Genomic DNA, 20,157 nt, shown 5'->3' on the forward strand with positions numbered 1-20,157 from the left:
CACCCGGGAGTCTGCTCCGGTAAGTCGAGGAGGGGGGGCAGAGGAGGACAGCGGCAGCGTATCGCGGGGAGGGAGGACAGCGGCAGCGTATCGCGGGGAGGGAGGACAGCGGCAGCGTATCGCGGGGAGGGAGGACAGCGGCAGCGTATCGCGGGGAGGGAGGGCAGCGGATCTCGGGGAGGGAGGGCAGCGGATCTCGGGGAGGGAGCGCAGCGGATCGCGGGGAGGGAGGACAGTGGCAGCGTATCGCGGGGAGGGAGGACAGTGGCAGCGTATCTCGGGGAGGGAGGACAGTGGCAGCATATCTCGGGGAGGGAGGACAGTGGCAGCATATCTCGGGGAGGGAGGACAGTGGCAGCATATCTCGGGGAGGGAGGACAGTGGCAGCATATCTCGGGGGGGGGGGACAGAGTGGCAGCATGTTTTTTTTGGTGCTTTTTTAAAGAAAAAAAACTTTTTCTTTAAAAAAGCACCAAACTTTTAGGGTGCGGCCTATATACGGGGGCGGCCTATATCCGAGCCAATACGGTATTTAGTTTTTTCCCCTATGATTGCTGCCATCCAATTTTAAATCAGATTTCTGCAATTCCTATTGTTGTAGATATGGCACCGCTCATGTCCCTGAGGCAGTTTTTTCCTGTAACTTGGCACTTTGTTTAATGACAAACAATGAATAAGCTAGTTTTTGATCTAATTATTTGTTTGCTTCAGCTCCAGTTTTGCTGTAGAATTTGTAAAGAAATATTTTCAATAAGTCCTCTATATTTTATGTTCTATAATCTGAATTATATTTGGTTGTGTATTTTGATGCTGCCAGTATCAATCAAGCTTAAGTTTAGTATTATTAGCTATAATCATGTATTGTTAATATTTTTTTACAATATAACCATAAGCGAATGTGTTTATTTGCTGAATTTTTCAGTTTCTCAATATAGTGTCAAGCCTTTAAACACATTAAATCCATTGTAACAAGCATCATTTATATGGCATTTGGCACATGGTTTGTTCTAAAGCAGAATACATTCTAATTCACATTTTTATTTTGGTTTCAGAAAACCTTTGTTTTTTTAATGTTGTACTTGGTTTAGGTTGCATTTAAGACATGGCATCTTATATTTGTTTACAGTTTGGCAACTTGTGTGTTCCTGAATCTGCCTATATTCAAGCTTTGTTTATATTTGGCACTTATTTCTGTTTGAAACTGTAGATGTAGTTGGACACGGTTTTTAAACAAATCCAGTTTTCTTAAGCGTTTGTGGTTAACCTTTTTGTCAAATACCCAAGTTCTTCCAAAGTAATTAAATACTCATACATTATGTTGAAGAGATGTTCTGCTATATAGGTCTTTGATCTGGACAGAATACTTGACATTGATACAAATAGCTCTGAAGTCCTTTTAGCACAAAGTGTAAAGTTTGAAACTGTATTTATAAAAACTTCCTCTGCTTGCTTTTTTATTCCCCAACCTAACTTTGTACATCTACCTATATATTTTTCTTAAAAAAATGATTTGTTACATGGACTTGAGTTTATCATCCTAATCATGAAGTCTTTATAAAGATGTATTTTCAATTCAGCATCTAGATTGTCCCATAACATCCAAACAGTAGCATGAGAAAAAGGAAGTTGGTGAAAAAAATGACAAAAAAGTGCAGTTGCCCTGCCCCATATTTTTACTACAGAGAGAATGCTTCTCCCTCCTGCCCAAAATTGAAATGATGTAGCAGGAGGGATTGGGACTCCAGTGAAGCTTGTGTCCTGTGGCAAGGAAAGGAATGTGCAGCTCTGGGTAGGAGGATGGGCAATAAAATGTCTCAGTTGACATAGTACATCCAGTAAACCAGGTTAAAAAATCCAAAAGTGATGGGAAAAATTATCCTGGACCATTTGTCAATAGTGCTGACATCTGTCAGATCTGGAATTTTAAGCTTTAACTTAGAGGAACGTCGCCGCAGACGGCAGTTAGTACGTCCACGTGTGCCCGTTAGGGGCACGTGGCGCTCCAGAGGAGTGTGGCCAAAATCACCCCTGGAGGTTAGCTGCTTACGGAACTGAATCCCAGAGGTGTCGAATGACAGGACAGAGTTCCGGGAGTCACCAATACTGCTGCCCATTTCAGCTGACATCAATTCACTGCTCATATCAAGAGTGCTGAGGAGGATATTCCCATATGGATCCACCTAAGGAAAAATTAGGAAGAATGTTACAGACACATTTGACATCTATTTTTTTTTTTATCCTACAACCGAAAAATTCAAAAAAAAATTAGAACACTATACTATAGCATGGACAACAGAGTCTCCCTGTCATGGTCAAGAAGGTCAGGACGTACCCAGTGCCTGCGAGCGGGATTGAATGCTGCCGGTAGCGTACCTGGCGGGGGGCAGTCCGTCCGGGGTGCGCTCACTGAGGGGTGCCGGCACGCCTCCAAAAATGATGCACGTGGCAACTGTGGCTGTGCATCGGGACTTGATGTCAAATCCCGGCGCACAACACTGAAGCCACGCCCACCGTCTTCCACTCTCACTGCACCGGAAGGACAGGACACAGAAGAAGAAGAAGAGGAAGTACGAAGAGGAGGAGGAAAAGTGACAGTGACAGAGGAAAGGTAGGAAAATATTCAGGGAGAGTGGATTAGTAAGTGTGTGAGAGTGATGGGTGTTATGCTGAAGTTTATGCTTAATGTTTGTGAATGAGGGTTTCAAATAGCATGGATGTGTAAGTGTGGGGGATAGCATGGCATAGGGAGGCTGTAATCACATTCCTATCATGCCCAGATTCCAGAATGTACTGGCTGCCTAGGCATGATAGGAGTGTGTTTTTTTCTGTTTTGGCCAAGTGGATGCTGAATTTTCAGTTTCGGTCCAGAATTTTCCTTTCAGTGCATCCCTACTATATACTAAACCAGTCACTGAAGTGGTAGGCCTACACCACATCAATGTTTGGTTTAGTATATAGTGATAGGGGTTGTACTGCTGTATTGTCAGTGTCTGGCTCAATGTAAAGGCACACATTGAGGGTGGTACAGCATAATCCCTAAGGTTATGCACATGGGGAAGAAAAATCCAGGCTGGAGGAAAGAAGGTTTCTACACCAGCAAAGAAAGGGGTTCTTTACAGTAAGAGCGGTGAGACTATGGAACCCTCTGCCAGAGGAAGTGGTAATGGTAAACTCAATAAAAGAGTTTAAAAGGAGCCTGGACGTGTTTCTTGAAAGCAATAATATTACAAGTTATGGATATTAGATTAAAAGGGACAGAACGTTGATCCAGGGATTTATTCTTATTGCCATATTTGGAGTCGGGAAGGAATTTTCCCCCTGGTATGGGGCAATTGGCATCTGCTTCATAAGGGTTTTTTTCCTTCCCCTGGATCAACACAGTAGGGACACAATATGTATATAGGTTGAACTTGATAGACTTTGGTCTTTTTTCAACCTTATGAACTATGTTACTATGTTACTACGTTATATAACAACAGTTATGCTGCACCTCCGTCAATGTTACCTAACCATAGAAACTATGCAGTTTTAAAGTGTAGGGGGTGCCACATACAGGATCTGCCACAGGTGCCAAATAAAAGTAGGTATGCCCCTGCGTTGTGCGGCAGTCAGGCCCAATGGCCCTGCCTCAGCTCATCATCCCAAAAGGGGTGGGATGAAGAACTGAGGCACGGCCATTGGGCGGCGCGGTGCGTGCCCGCCGGCCGCTTTAATTTCATTAGGCTCCGGTGGAGTGCACGACGGCCGCTTTCAATGTCGCTCGCAGCCGCTTTGGTGGAGCAATGGGCCACATGACTAGACTTGCCCCCCAGGCCTTAGGCTGCCAGTGCTCCCCTGGATGTACTGGTACGTCCATAAGGGTTTCTTGAGATGCGTTTTATGGACGTACCGGTATGTCCATAGAGGAATGTAATGTTGTTTACTAAAGATTATTACATTACAGTATTCTGGTGTAGATTGCTATTTTGTTAGGATATATCTCTTCCAAAATACAGGGTGCATCTGTAGCTAGCTGCTCAACTGCCATCTTGGTCCAGAGCTCATAAACGGGTGCACTAAAACAAAACGGTTTGCTTTCTGGAAGTTAATTTGCTTTCAGCAGCTCCACTTGTGTGCTTTTGTATTTAGCGAGTGTTTGGTAGTGTAAGCAATACTGTAAGCATTTTTATATAGTGAGTGCTTTAAATGTAACACAAGCTTATGCATATGCATCCACGCACACATAGCCATTCATGCTCACATACTCTTATACATAGACATTTATGCTCACATAAACGTAAACATACACATTCATGCTTGCATACAGTATCTCACAAAAGTGAGTACACCCCTCACATTTTTGTAAATATTTTATTATATCTTTTCATGGGACGACACTGAAGAAATAACACTCCGCTATAACGTAAAGTAGTGAGTGTATAACAGTGTAAATGTACTGTCCCCTCAAAATAACTCAACACACAGCCATTAATGTTTAAACCTTGGCAACAAAAGTGAGTACACCCCTAAGGTGCCCAGGACAGGGGCAAGATTTCCTCGCTGCTTCGGTGACGCATCTTGGGGAGTATGCCGAACTAAGTTCGGGGCCATCCCCGATCTCCACATGGCGGACAGCTAAGTGATTGCATCTGTAAATTTGCATTTTTTTATTATTTTTCTAGGGGGACTTAGTTTTCGTGTGCTCCCACCATGTCTGCCCCCGCTATGTTTTTTGTTTACTGGGGGGTTTGGGCCACATTTCACTCTCTGAGCATACATATATTTCCCAAGTAAGCGAACAGCCAAGCCTTTTTTTTCTTTTTTTCTCACACATAACATAGTGCCATGTGCCCAATGCCTCTGACCCTTGCATGGGGTCCACGGTTCTAATGAGGTGGTTGCATGCACGTGCAGGCTCTCATGTGTCTGAGATATCTCTATGCATATGTTCATATATTTGTACCATTATTGTACCATAAATTCATTGAAGCATTTATATGATTGTGCTGCAGCCAATTTTGTTTCAATACGGGTTCACCTCATTTATTGGCTTTAGGGGGCTGTAGTTCAAACCGCACTGGCACAAACACCTTCACACACCAAAGTTTTTTTTTCTTTTCTCTAGTGCATGTAATGATATTTCTTCGCTACCCCAAGCCAGTATCACAACCTCATGCTGATGAGTCCCATGAAGGACGAAACAGGCTGTTTTGTACAGCGGGCAATTACTTTCAAGGGATCCATGTATATACTACATGTACAATATGTTTTGCACTTATTTCAGCCTATGAGGAGGTCATCTCCCTATATGGGCGTTTACCCTCACTAGAGGGCTATGCCTCCGAAATGCATTAACACACAAATGTATTTATTTATTTTTGTTCTCCACATACACTATATCTTCTCGCCCAACTCCCATTCTTGATGGGCATGTTCTTTCTCTTCTTTTTTCCTGTTCTCCCTCCCCCTTTTTTTTCCAGTCCTCCCCCTTGTCCAGTCCTCTGAAAAATGGCTGAAGATAATATCCCATAATGTGAAGGGGCTGCTTTCCCTGTAGAAACGACGAATGGCGATAAGACACTATAATAGATCAAATGCTGATATTGTTCTTCTCCAGGAGACTCACTTCTGGGAGCCACGATATCCCATGCACTTTCAGTCCGTGGCCCCAGACAAGTATAATGGTGTACCCATCCATTCTCATACATAGACGGCTCCCTTTCTGCATCCTTCAATCATGTTCGGACCCAGATGGCAGACTGCTCAACGACCAACCAGTAATGATAGTAAACGTATATGCTCCTAGCCCCCCGAACTCTACGTTCTTTGATAAGCACGCACAATCGCTCCTCACGACTCCGCAAGGAGGCCTTGTTCTTGGAGGGGATTTTAGTCAATTCTCCTTTATTGAAAATGTGCACAGCAATAAAAACATGAACGGACAGAAAAGTTACACAGGCCAAGTGCACAATAAAAATAAGCATATGTAATACGCTCCAAAGACGACCCAGAGCCGATCACAGCGGTCGATACAAAGGTGGAAAGCACCGGGTCGCATAAACGTAAAACCGGCACACCAGAGTCCAGAAACACACATGTATGAGAGTGCCGCTATACAATAGTACGGAGAAATGCGGAGAATGCTGGAGACACTGAATAAACAATAAGAAACTATAATACAAAGAAAATGTAACAAAGTAAATACAAACAAAGAGTAAGAAGTACACTGCACTGTAGTCCCGTCAAAGACGCGGCAACCCACACCGATGTGCGGGCAACACAGAAATACTACCAGTAGCTCCATCCGAGAAAGGAAGCCCAGCAAATATTAAGAACAACACACGGTTGAGAGGACCGATTTGGGTTGGGGGGAGCTAACCCAGACCCAGGACCCGCATACGAGGCGAGGAGAGAAACATCGACCACGGGAGCCACCGGAGGGAATTCCGATACTCCTCCCCATTGGCAGAAGCAACTAAATCTTCCATCTGGGAGATCATGTTCACCCTAGAAACCCAGGCCTGTACGGGAGGGGGTCCCGGGGTTTTCCAAAAACGTGGGATAATGGATTTAGCCGCCTGGATAAGGTGGAAGGCCAGGGACCGCTTGTAGGAGCCGTAGGAAGAGCGGGTGTGATGGAACAAGAAAGGGAACAAAGTCGGGATCTGCAATTTCCCTAATCGCCGCGCCCACCGTATCCCAGAACGGCCTGATGTCTCTGCAATCCCACCAAAGATGAATGTAAGAGCCAACATCCACGCCACATCTCCAACATAGAGGAGAAACCTGAGGTATGTAGCGGTGAAGGTCCTGGGGAACCCTATACCAACAGGAGAGTAACTTGTAGGAGCACTCCTGAATCTTGCTTGAAATAGAGCCTTTATGTGTCAACACTATGATCTTATCCCATTCAGAATCAGAAAAGGGGGTAGGCAGGGAAAGATCTCTCTCCCAGAGGCTAAAGAAGAACGGTTTAGTCTTACAATGTTCATCAACCAGAGTATTATAGATCTGCGAAAGGAGGTGTGAGGACTCGCGAGGAGCAACACATAGGTTCTCAAAATGGGAAAGAGGTCTGGTGAGATGTGCGTTTGGCAGTAGCGTGGAAATATAATGCTTGAGTTGGTGATGTAGGAAGACGCAGGGAAAGGAGGGCGGGGCCTGTCTCAGGAGGTCCCTAAGGGGCCGAAATTGAGAACCCTGAAGTAATTGGTAAAGGCGAACATGCTTAGTACGAAGTTGTGTGCAAAAACTCCGGAGGCCAGCCTGAATATTGCGATCGATAGCGGGATTATGCGAGAGGGGAAAGAGGGGACTGGGGCACAACGAAACGAGGTGACGGGAGGACAGCCGCTTAAAAACACGTAAGGTAGCCGAGATAGTGGGGTGAGAAGGCACCGTCAAAGCGTGATAACGGTCTGGAAGCCACGGCACCGCCGCAATGTGATGCGCCAGGAAAGAGTTCTCCAGGGGCACCCAAAGCTTCGGGACCTCCAACAAGGACCACTCCACTCCACTAACTATAAATTAATTTTGTAATTCGAAAGCGCCTGGAAGGAGTCAAGCTCCGCTACAATCTGTGGAAGGGAGGAGTGCGGCTGCGTGATCATGCAGAGCATGTCGTCCGCGTAAATAGCGAGTTTATGGACATGATTGGCGATGGAGATGCCAGTGATGTCGGCGTTTTCCCGCAGGGCACACGCAAGGGGCTCCATGGTCAGAATAAATAATAACGGGGACAAGGGGCATCCCTGCCTCGTACCGTTGCGAATATGAAGGGCATCGGAGAGGATACCGTTAACCTTGATTTGAGCTGTGGGGTTGGAATATAATGCTTTGATCAGGTTAAGAAAATTCCTGAAGGGAAGCTTATGGGCATGGGCATAAGTCATCAAGTTCAACACCCTAATGGTGTTATCCCTGGCCTCCCTCCCGGGGACAAAGCCGACCTGATCCCTATGAATCAGGCCCGGTATGTACTGTTGGAAGCGAAGCGCCATCACCTTGGCTAACAATTTCAGATCTGTATTAATCAGGGAGATGGGACGGTAGTTGGAACAACAATCCGCATCTCTACCCGGCTTGGGAAGAACGACAATATGCGCTAAATTAGTGTGAGGATCAGGGGTGCGACCGCTAGCGAGCTGATTGAAAAATTTCGTTAGGGGGGTCCCTAGAACCGGGAAAAAGCGGGTGTAATAACCTCTCGACAAACCATCGGGACCCGGACTTTTGCCTGAAGGGGAGAGTTTCAGCGCTACCTTGACTTCATCGCACGTGATCGGGGAGTTTAAGACAGCTAAGGCATCGACATCCAAACGCCGAGGCAAATATTTATGAAGATACTCCTTCATCATAGCCAAGTGGCGAGACGCAGCCAAGTCTGGCGGCGGCAGGTTGTATAGGGCACTATAGAAATCATGAAAACAACGGGCAATCTCATGAGATTCAAACCGAAGCGTGCCCTTAGAATCACGAACTTTGGGAATAAACGCAGCTGACCTCTTAGCTCTGAGAGCTCAAGCCAACAGTTTGCCCGGTTTATCGCCTAGCTCATAAAATTGCTTCCTAGTCAGTAAATAAGACCACTTCACCCTGGCATCCAGGAGGGAAGCCAGTTGTTCCCGAGCCGCCTGCAATTGCATCGATATAGACGCGTCTAACGTAACTTTATGTGATAACTCCAGGCGATGGATACGGTTAGTCAGGGCCGTAATGTCGGCTAAGCGAAGCTTCTTCAATGTGGCACCAAGATTTATAAGGTGACCCCTAATAAAGGCTTTGTGCGCCTCCCAAACCGTGGGAAAAGGAACCTCGTCCGAAACATTATCTTTAAAATAGTTGGTAAGGTGGTCCGAAAGGTCAGCTAAGGATGAGGGGTTGTCCAGCAGATTTTCGTTAAGCCTCCAACACCAGGGTCTGCGGAAGGACTGAGACAATTTAAGAGTGAGAAGGACTGGGGCATGGTCACTAAACGAGCGGATACCAATGTCAGTCGAATGTAAGTGCAGTAAATGGTGATGGGAAAGAAAAAGCATATCTATGCGAGTGTAACGGTTATGAACTGCAGAGTAAAACGTGTAGTCCTTGCCTTGGGGATGTTGCGAGCGCCAGACATCCACCAACTGACAAGCATGCAGGGCTCTCCTTACTTTCTTAATGTGTGTAAAGGGAATATGCGAGGATTGCGCTGAGGAGTCTCTCAAAGGGTCGAGGGTCATATTAAAATCCCCCCATAAATAGCTATACCCTCCTGAAAGTCCGCGAATTTAGACAACATACGACAGAGGAATAAATGTTGCCCGCGGTTGGGCGCATAAACAGTGCCAACAGTGAGTAATTTTACAGTTACCCACGAAACCCTTCAGGAATATAGCTCTACCGTTTGCATCCCTCCAGATATCCAACAGCCGAAAGGAAAGCGACTTATGAAGCACAATAGCCACTCCCTTGGTTTTAGAGTCGGGTGAGCTAGAGAAAAACACCTGAGTATAACGGTGGTCTGTTTAAACTCCCGAGAAGACCTGAAATGGGTCTCTTGTAAAAACGCGATATGCGTCTTGGATAAATGGAGACTGTGCAGCAATTTAGATCGTTGCTGGGGCTTGTTGAGGCCTCTGTCATTGAGAGAGGCAAAGTTAACTAAGTCAGGGAGCATCTATGAAGATCTGGAGAGAGCAGCGGAGGCCAGCGAGACCCATGCAGTGTACAAACTGAAAAAATAAGACAAGTAAAACCAAAATTTCCAAACAAGAACATTTAGAGTCAAATGTAGGCACAACACGAGCCACAAGAGACCCTGGATGCCGAAGCACCAAGTAATGAGCCCAACGACCAAACGGAAGGTCAGCAACCTGCACTCCGCTCCAACAGGAGAAGGAGACAGGACGGCTCCGGGGGGTGGAGAAGGAAACCATACCGGAATCACGTCGGAATGAAAGGCACACCCGGCCCTGTTATCACACGAAAGGCATGACTGCAGGAACCAAGTGTAACAGGGGAGTGTAGGGGCGAACCCATGGAGAAAAGTGTGCAAGAAACGACCACGAAGGCCAAGCGCCATAGACATCACGACCATGTATATATGAGAGAAGCAATGCCTGCTTACGTGCGTGAGTGAGTGCGAGTGAAAATGCATAGAAAAACGAACAGGTGCGCGCGGAGAAAATATATATAAAGAGATGAAATAAAAACAAAAAACGAGCCGATCCGCTACGGTAAACTAAAACAGAAAAACATAAAATCGTATCAGAGAACCTGCCCCGCCAGAAAATGAAAGCGTAAAGGGCGAAGTGGTCAGACGACCCGCGCCCCAGACGGCGCCGCAGGGAGAGCGCCACAACACCCACATACCGGGACCCCCGCCCGCAACAAGCAAACGGGCAATAGCCGGTACAGAGAACGCTCCAGACGGCGGGAGCTACAATCTGACCTGCCCCCCGCACCCGCAGTCCCACTCACGGTTTCACGAAAAGTCCCGAGAAAGTCCCAGCGAGGCCAAATGGTGGGTAACGAAAAAGACGGCCGAAATGTGGAGACGTCCAACAGGTGAGATGAACAGCGAAAATCCTCCGAGGAACAGGACGGGGAGGCGCAGACGACCACAAGAAGCTCAGCCAGGAGAAGGGAAACTGCACATCAGGGCATGGCGTCGTCCGGGCGTCGTCGGCGCTTAGGTCGCAGAGGCCTCGGGGACCACTCCCCCAAGCTGTAACCTGAACGCCCGCACAATGTCCTACTTCAAAGGGAAATCCTGCAAACAGCAGACCACATCACGAGGAGGTAACGAGACAGAAGGCCTCTGTCTGAGAGCCCTATGAACTCTGTCAAATCCAACCGGTGCTGCATCTTCTCTGTTTAGGATCTTGTTAAAGATGGCCCGCAGAGTGGTAGGGAGCTCCTCATGCGCCACCGACTCCGGCAATCCCCGAACCCGAAGGTTGTTTCTGCGGCCCCTATTGTCAAGATCCTCCAGCTTTCGAGACAGATGTCTTATGAGGTTAGACTGCTCTCGGAGGTGGAAGGTCAGGGAGTCCACTGTCGCATGCACTCGGGGTTGTTCTTCCTCAAGTGTCGCCACTCGCTCGCCAATATGGCGGATATCAGATTGCGGTAAGGCTTGAGCGGATCCCTTTGGTCGCCTGATCAACAATATCTGCGATGTCCGCTTTAGTCGGAAGTAAATCGAACCTCTCTTTCCAGGAAAGATCCGCCGGACCCGGAGAAGGCAGCCGCGGTCTCCGGGCACTCACACCAGTCGCCACACTGTCCAGGCTTGCGGAAGGAGAAGGCGGCCTGCGCTCAGAATCCCGCGAATCTCGATCCGGGGAGGCGGCAAAGTAGGAGCGAACCGAGGCAAGTGAACCCCTTTCCCTCGACCCCGAAGCCTTCGGGGTGGAATGCGGCTTATTTGTTTTGCCCATCGTGCGTGTAGAAGCAGAATAAATGCTATATTACGGGCCGGATGTACCAGAGCTCCGGACTCACACGTCCATCTTGTCCGCGAGCCGACCACGCCCCCCCTTGGAGGGGATTTTAACTCAGTTATGGATCCTTACATGGACAGAACTCTTTCGTCGGCTCCAACCTGCCCGAGACTCCTTTCTAAACCTTTGCAAGCCTTTGTTAAATCTCTTGGATTATTTGATGCCTGGAGACTTCTTCACCCCATGGCTCGGGATTATTCATTTTACTCACACCCTCATACGATGTACTCCAGACTGGACTATTTCTTTCGTAATCAGCGTCTCCTCCCCTCGCTTCTCGGCTCTAAATTCCATGAGATTTCGTGGTCAGATCACGCGATGGTGGAGATATCGCTAGCGGATCTTCGGCTTCCTAACCTGCGACCCTTCTGGCGACTCAATGACTCTCTGCTCTTCGATCCTGAAGTCAGAGGGACCATAACTCAATCTCTCACTGACTACTTCGCCGAGAATTTGACTCCAGAGGTTACCCTGGGTACCACCTGGGATGCACATAGGGCGGTCCTTCAAGGCCAATTCATAGCCCTGGCCTCTGCTAAATGGAAGCAACTTCTATCACAAATTCAAGACCTTACTACCACACTGTCCGAATTGCAAACAGACCATAAGCGGTTTGGTGATCACCGTCTTCTCCGTGAAATTGTCGCAACCCTGGGTCAACTGAATTTGTTCTTCGCACCAAGCAAAAGTTTTTTGAGGAGGCCCTGGGCCTCGATGGCTTCACCGCTAAATATTAAAAGTCTTTTGCCGCATGTCTTCGCAGTCCTTCTAAGGACTGATCTCTTTGTACCAGCTATAGACACATTTCCCTCATTAACATAGATTTAAAACTATTTGCTAAGGTTGTTGCCCTTCGTCTAAATGAGGTCTGCCTTGGTCGATCCCAGGTGGGCTTCATCCCGGGTAGGGAGGCCCCGGAAAATATCTCTGAACCAGCTCCACTCGTGTCGGAGGACCAGTATGCTGATGAAGCTTCTCTCCCTGAATGCTGAGAAGGCCTTCAACCAAGTGGATTGGGGGTATTTGTGGTCCACTATGCAGGCTTTTGGCTTTTCCGGAGCCTTTTTGAGATGCGCAAGCCCTATATACACTTCCTTAAGTTGTGGTAGATATAGGCACGTTCCGCTCCAGGCCTTTTGCAATTAAGGGTGGGACCCGCCAGGGATGTCCCCTGTCACCTTTACTGTTCGCGTTGGCCATTGAACCCTTAGCTCAGGCTGTCTGCATACTGATATCAGGGACCTTACAATTGGTGGCCATGATTATAAGCTTAGTTTGTTTGCAGACGACGTTCTGCTCTCCCTGACGTCCTCCCTCACGTCCCTACCTAACTTGTACCATTTGTTGGGGCAGTTCAGGAAGCTCACAGGCTATAAGATTAACTCAGACAAATGTGAAGCTGTGAATGTAAGCCTTCCCTATCCTATGGTAAAACTCCTCTCCCTTAACTTTGACTTTAAGTGGCAGCCTCTATTTCTACGATCTCTGGGCATTAAAATAACTCCCTCCCATCAACAGATGTATGCAGCTAACTATCCGCAATTAATCCTGAACCTAAAACGCGATTTGTTAATGTGGTCCTCCTACACCTTATCCTTTCTGGGGAGAATTTATGAGGTAAAAATGACATTATTGCCTAAACTGGTATACCTCTTCCGCTCTGTCTCCTTACCGATTCAACGGAAGGACATCACCAGCCTCCAAGGGGCAATTGAGAAGTTTGTTTCACAGGCCTAAGAGGGCCGGAGGGTTGTCTACCCCCCTCCTTTATGAATATTATGTTGCAGCTCAGTTGGCAATGCTTTTATCACTTTCTGTGAGCCCTTCCCCTGCACGTTGGGTCCAAATGGAATCAGATATCTGGTCCAAGGTGCATCTGCGGTGGCTTATGTATCACTCTAGACAAATCCAAACTCTCTGACAGTCTCACCCTCCTTCACTCGCTCACCTTATGGTACCAAGTTTGTCTTAAGTATCGACTCACAGATTACAGATCCAGGATGAGGCCAGTATTTCAGAATCGGGACTTCCCTGCTGGCCTCCGAGTTCATCCGTTCCAGTGGTTGGTCGCCAAGGGACTTGTCAAAGTGGGAGACCTACTCCTGAACAATCGACCTTACTCCTTCCAACAGTTGTTGTCCTTTCATGAGATTCCTGCTACAGAAATCTTTCGATACCATAAACTCTCCCATTTTCTCCTTCTATTTCTCAAACGCCATCCTGAACACGTATCCACATTTTACGAAGAAGCGAGCCACCAATCTCACAAATCCAGCAGCGCGATTTCCCAACTATACAACCATATTCTTGGGACTCAATTTTCAACACCGCCATCCTTTGAACGGAGATGGGAGGCCGACCTGGGTCAAACCTTTGAATCCTCTGAATGGGGGGAGACATATGAGAACATCTGGAAGGTCACTGCAGGAGAACTGCTTTAAAGTACTGTCCCGCTGGCACCTTACACCCTCGCGACTACACCATATGTTCCCGACGCACTCTCCTCTCTGCTTTAGAGGCTGCGATGAAGAAGGGACCCCATTGCACATCTGGTGGACATGTCCCAAGCTCACGCCGATCTGGTCAAATTTCTTTCATATGTTGAGTGAAGCGCTCGGGGAGCTCCTGGACGGCTCTTCTTTGCAGATGTTACCCGTTGGAAAATCTGACCCAAACCAGCTCACCGTCTCATCTTTCGAGTCTGTACATAGATCCGCCTTGCTATTTCCAGGGTCTGGAAGTCGGGTACTCCCTCAATTTCTTACATTGAAGCTAAAATATGGAAAATGCTAGAAATGGATAAAATCACGGCGTACCTACATCATACATCACATCTTTTCCTCCTCACCTGGGCACCTTGGCTAGAGAAGTTTGCAACGTCACGTGTTGCCATTTTGTGGATCTGAAGCGTCCAACCACCGGAGGATACTCCCTGTTCCGCTGGCTATGGCCTGGAGGCATTGCTACTCCTTATCCCTTTTATTTATTTATTTATTTATTTTTTCTTTTCAATTGTATCTACGTCTCATCAAATGGAAATCATCTCCTGTTTTTAATAAAATACTTTTTTACAAATGGCCCTTCCGACCTGCTCAGACGCAGGGTTCCCACAGTGCCCCTAGTTGCAGTTGTGACCCCTGTAGTTAGGCCACTGTTATCTTTGGTGTAAAATACTTTACATTTTTAGTAAGCATCTCACCTGTTCTCTTACCCTCCTTTCTTCATAACGGTGGCGCTCATTATTTGCTTTGTTTGTCCTCTCATTAAGCTTTTTCTGTTGTTGGGGGCCACGTCCAAAAAAAACATAATTAACAAAAGCATATTCCAAAAGAGCTAAGAATACAAAGACGAAGCATCCCATCAAATAAACATCAATGGCCTTAACGTATGGAATCTTGGGCAGTGTCTCTCTTAGGTGAGTATTTATTGTTGTCATAGTAAGCACTGTTGTCACACCTGAAATACATAAAAAAAATTATAACTTCTGCCCTCTCAATAGCATTATTATTTAATAAAATTTTGCTTTATATATATATATATATATATATATATATATATACACATACACACACACACACTCACTGGGCACTTTATTAGGTACACCTTACTAGTACCGGGTTGGACCCCCTTTTGCCTTCAGAACTGCCCTTATTGTTAGTGGCATACTTTCTAGAAAGTGCTGGAAACATTCCTCAGAGATTTTGTTCCATATGTACATGAAAGCATCACGCAGTTGCTGCACATCTGTTGACTGTGAACTCACTGTCATGTTCAAGAACCAGTTTGAGATGATGTGAGCTTTGTGACATGGTGCATTATGCTGCTAGAGGTAGCCATCAGAAGATGGGTACACTGTGGTCATAAAGGGATGGACATGGTCAGCAACAATACTCAGGTAGGCCCAAAGTGTGCCAAGAAAATGTCCCCCACACCATTATACCACCACCAGCCTGAACCGTCGACACAAGGCAGGGTGGATCCATGCTTTCATGTTGTTTACGCCAAAGTCTGACCCTGCCATCTGAATGTCACAACTGGAATCAAGAGTCATCAGACCAGGTAACGTTCTTCTAGTCTTTCTGTGAATTGTAGTCTCAGTTTCCAGTTCTTAGATGACAGGAATGGCACCCGGTGTGGCCTTTTGCTCCTGTAGCCCATATGCTTCAAGGTTGGATGTGTTGTGCGTTCAGAGATGGTATTCTGCACACGTTGGTTATAAATCAGTGGTTATTTGAGTTACGGTTGCCTTTCTGTCATCTCAAATTAGTATGTCGATTCTCCTCTGACCTCTGACATCAACAAGGCATTTTCGTTCACACAACTGCTGCTCACTGGATATTGGACCATTCTCTGTAAACCCTAGAGATGGTTGTGCACGAAAATCTCAGTAGATCAGCAGTTTCTGAAATACTCAGACCATCCCGTCTGGCACCAACAACCATGTCGCGTTCAAAGTCACTTAAATCCCCTTTCTTTCCCATTCTGATGGTCGGTTTGAACTTCAGCAAGTTGTCTTTACCACGTCTAAATGCATTGAGAGTTGCTGCCTTGGGTATTGGCTGGTTAGCTATTTGTGTTAACATGCAATTGAACAGGTGTACCTAATAAAGTGGCCAGTGAGTTAACATGTCCATACAACCATCGTATGTAGACCTAGAACAACACTTACCCAGTGCTACTCTTGCTGCTGATGCATCATAGTTGATCCAGAAGGAAACCCAAGATAAGATTGTGATTAAGACGGATGGCATGTACGTCTGGAGGATAAAATATCCTATGTTTCTCTTAATTCGGAAACTCAATGATAGACGAGGGTAGGATCCTGCAGAGGCAAATTCTATGTCTCATAACTTTTTTCTCATTTTCATACATAGATATAACACTAGTGCTGACCCATATTGATTAAGAATAGCTTACAATATTTAGCTAATTTTTTGCATGATATTTCTAAATTGAATTGATCTTCCCTTGGGAAGCAATATAACCTCAACTACTTGTTAGATATCTCTATTTGACTACTGTAACCTTTATCTAAGATTTTAAACTCTTCTGTATGGTTTCATATGTTTTTGCGATTTTGATACACATTGATAAGTCGAGTTTTGAACAAACTATGTAATCAGTCGTAATTTTTTTTTTAACAAAAACTTTCAATATATATGTAACAATATTCTGTAAATAGGAAATAATCAAAAAAAACAAAAAAACAAAAATCAAAAAGTTTAATTGTGCATAAACGCATGCGCTCCCATGGGGTTACACTCTTGATGTTGCTTACCAGTAGTAAATACGACTTTCTTAGTCACCAGTCTGGTCTCAATGATCGTAAACTGGGGGAGCTCCAGAGCAGACACTCCAGTAACAGCCACTTCCTCCCCTCCTTGCCAGAAAAACTCAATGTCATCTGTTGTATATCCATCTGGAAAACAAAAGCAATGCCAGCTTACCTTCACACATACTGTACATTTACTACTGTTATTACACAAAAACACAAAAACACTCAAGCACATGTTTTTTTTATGTATAACCACACAACGTTTTCAAACTGACAGACAAAATTTGCATATTGTAAGCATTCGCATGCAAGGCTAGTTAACCTCAGTCAAGTCTAGTTTAGTTAACCCTTACCTTAAAAGGAGAATGTCATTTTAGACCAGCCTTGATCAACCTGTCTGATTTCATGTTGAACTGATATCACTAATGCAGTTGGTAACACTTTACAATGTCTAGTTAAACTGAGAAATTCATTGGAAAAGTAAGTATGTTTTATACCACAGGACATGTTTCATGTTTTTACCATGTCACTGTTTAACTGTGATTTCCCTCTTTCTCAGTTAGTGTAGTGTACCCATACAAATGTAATATATATATATATATATGCTATATGAACAAAAGCATGTGGACACCTGACCATCACACCTATATTAGCTTAATAAACATGCCACTCCAAAAACCATAGGCATTAATACAAAGTTGTCTTCTTTTTGCAGCTATAACAACCTCCACTCATCTAAGGAAGGCTTGCCCATTCAGCCAAGGGAGCATTTGTGAAGTCAGGCAATAATGTTGTTTGAGAACTCCTCGCTTGCAGACAGCGTTCCAGTTCATGCCAAAGGTGTTCAATGCGGTACAGTTGAGGGCTCTGTGCAGGCCACTCAAGTTCCTCCAGACCAAACTCATCAAATCATGTCTCTATAAACCTTGTTTTGTGTATGGGGCAAAAACATGCTGGAACAAGAAATCGTCTACCCCAAACTGGTGCCACAGTTCACCGAAGCTGGAAACATACAATTGTCTAAAATGTCTTTATATGCTATAATATTAATATGACTGCATATAGATAACAGGCTCCATAGACCACCCCACACCAAAACTACTGTGGAATAAAGAACACAGCTTTATTACACTTTTGTGTATATAAACATTCCCCAGGCCAGTGGTACAACTAACATACCCACATCCTATGAACAGCCTGCCAGCTGTCAAGCCCAACAGGCACATAATTACCACAACAAACCAAGAGCCTTAGCCTTGTGGGTGCCATAAGCCCCCCACATAACATGCCTCCCCAAGCTCATTATGGGGAAATGTTCCATGTTTGCCTGAATGCTCGCTGGTGACAAGGTCACCCTCTTGCCCTCAATTCAACCCTTATAACTAAAAAAATGTTGCCGCTAGCTAACAATGGCTAGCTAACAAACTGCAGCCTCGTGCATGGGTCAACAGTCATGACCCCCATCCCTATTGGTCCAGGGGTCCCTTTACCCTTTATTGGAACTAAGGGGCCTAGCCCAAACCTGAAAAACAGCCACAGATCATTATTTCTCCTCCACCAAACTTTACAGTAGGCATTATGCAGTCCAGTAGGTAGCGTTCTCTTGGCGTCTCCCTATCCCAGATCCGACCTTCAGAAAGTGAAGTGCGATTTGTTAATCTAGGAAACATGTTTCCACTGTTCCAGAGTATAGTAGCAATGTGCTTTACACCACTCAAGCCAGTGCTTGCCATAGTGATTTTTGCTATCCTGAAACACAGATGTTGTTTCCAGCCCCGCTCTGTAAATGAGCACGGTCTACTGCTTAGTCGCTAAGCTTTTGTTACTCCTAGACACTCCCCCTTCACAATAGAAGGAACTACAGTGGGCCATGGGCAGATCTAGCATACAGCAAGTTCAGTCTCATATGTCATGTGACTGGATGTGGCTGTCTACCAGTGCCTGCCAATTGTTGGGAGAACTTCAGTCCAATATGCTATGTTTCATCCCTCCGGTATTCCCTCCATGGATCACACTGATCAGCAAGCTAGTCCCCATAGCCTTGCCTTGCATTCAACATATAAAAAAAGCAAGCAAGATAAACATAAAGCTGGGCTCTATTGACTAGCGTGGTTGAATGCAGTAGCATTCAACCACGCTAGTCAATAGAGCCCAGCTGTCTAATCACAATGTGATTAGTAAAATAAAAGTATGTGGTAACTTTTTAAAATAACTATGCAGTGATGTCACCATCAGAACCCTCCAGTTCCAACAAAATGTAAAAAAAAAAGTCATAAAATACTTAAAAAATTAAATTTAAAACCAAAATATTTATTTTTATGAGCAAGTGCTAAAAGTAGTGCTGTATCTTCCCAAAAATCCTGACATGGAAAGAGTTAAACTACTAGCATTTCAAATACCCAAGGGTGTATACAAAAAAATGAATGGTTTGATGGGGTAATGTCAGGATTTTCACCATTCCCCCGCTCCTCTTGCTTCTCACACTCAGTCACACCTCAGCTTATGAAATTTGCTCCCTGCTTACCTGCTGATCAGTCAGACCCTCTCTGCTAGAGTCTGGCTATTTAAACAGCAACACTTCAGTCTCTCATTGCCCTTGTGTTGGTCTCAGAATCTCCAAGTGCATTCTCCATTGTTCCTGCAGTTTCCTGTGTATGGCTCCTGGCTTGGCTGATTCCCTCTCCGGTTCCTGAATCCTGCTTACATCCCTGACTCTGTTTGACCTTGGCTAGTTTGACTTCCTGATTTGGCTCTCGAACCCCTGGCTTGGATTTCTCACTACGTCTTATTTTCTCTTTATTCAATAAAGGTGATTACACTGCATTTCTGTCTCCATCTGGTTTGTGGTTCCTGACAGGTAAATTGGAATGGCCGGGTCCAAAGATGTCACAAATAGAGCATAGGCACAAACTGAACAAAATAAAACGTGACCTTTTAGCCCACAAACAACCAGACATCCCATGCATGAGTGGTATCACTGTACTCAAGAGATGTTGCTGAACACATATTGGGGTGTTGTTTGACAGTGACATTTACCAGGAGCTATAAATTCATACCTGAAGTACAATTTGTGTGAAAAAGGGTGGTAGAGGAATTAGTGCATGCCCAGCATTTAAGGGACTCCACTACACATATGGTGGACATGTCCTCAGATTACGCCACTTTGGTCTTATGTTTTTTGACAAATTAAGTGAGGCCCTTGGTGAGCGCCTGCAGCCCAAACCCTAGACAGCCCTTCTCTGCAGAAATTACCCATTGGACACTTTGAACAAACCGGCTCATCGTTTAATTTTGTAATCTGTACAGCGGTCCGTTTTGCTGTTGCCAAGGTCTGGAAGTTAGGTGCTCCTATAATCTCTTCATTGAAGGTAAAATCTGGGATATAATCAAGTTGGAAAAGAACACAGCGTACTTACA

The 20,157-nt window shown here is 45.5% G+C and overlaps 1 protein-coding gene across 1 annotated transcript in view; it reads right to left on the reverse strand.

Annotated features, from left to right (window-relative positions):
* Positions 1-1,185: 1,185 nt before the first annotated feature.
* Positions 1,186-20,157, reverse strand: part of LOC128503634 (gamma-aminobutyric acid receptor subunit beta-4-like) — a 215,170-nt gene continuing 196,198 nt past the window's right edge. Inside the window, exons 6-9 of the mRNA XM_053473786.1 lie at positions 16,744-16,884; positions 16,135-16,287; positions 14,665-14,921; positions 1,186-2,180 (exon numbers count right to left, since the gene is read on the reverse strand). Of these exons, the coding sequence (XP_053329761.1) occupies positions 1,815-2,180; positions 14,665-14,921; positions 16,135-16,287; positions 16,744-16,884 (917 nt within the window). The 3' untranslated portion in view covers positions 1,186-1,814. The remainder of the gene's footprint in view (positions 2,181-14,664; positions 14,922-16,134; positions 16,288-16,743; positions 16,885-20,157) is intronic.

The sequence above is a fragment of the Spea bombifrons genome, chromosome 8 (genome assembly GCF_027358695.1).
Source record: "Spea bombifrons isolate aSpeBom1 chromosome 8, aSpeBom1.2.pri, whole genome shotgun sequence".
In the NCBI taxonomy this organism is placed as follows: Eukaryota; Metazoa; Chordata; class Amphibia; order Anura; family Pelobatidae; genus Spea; species Spea bombifrons.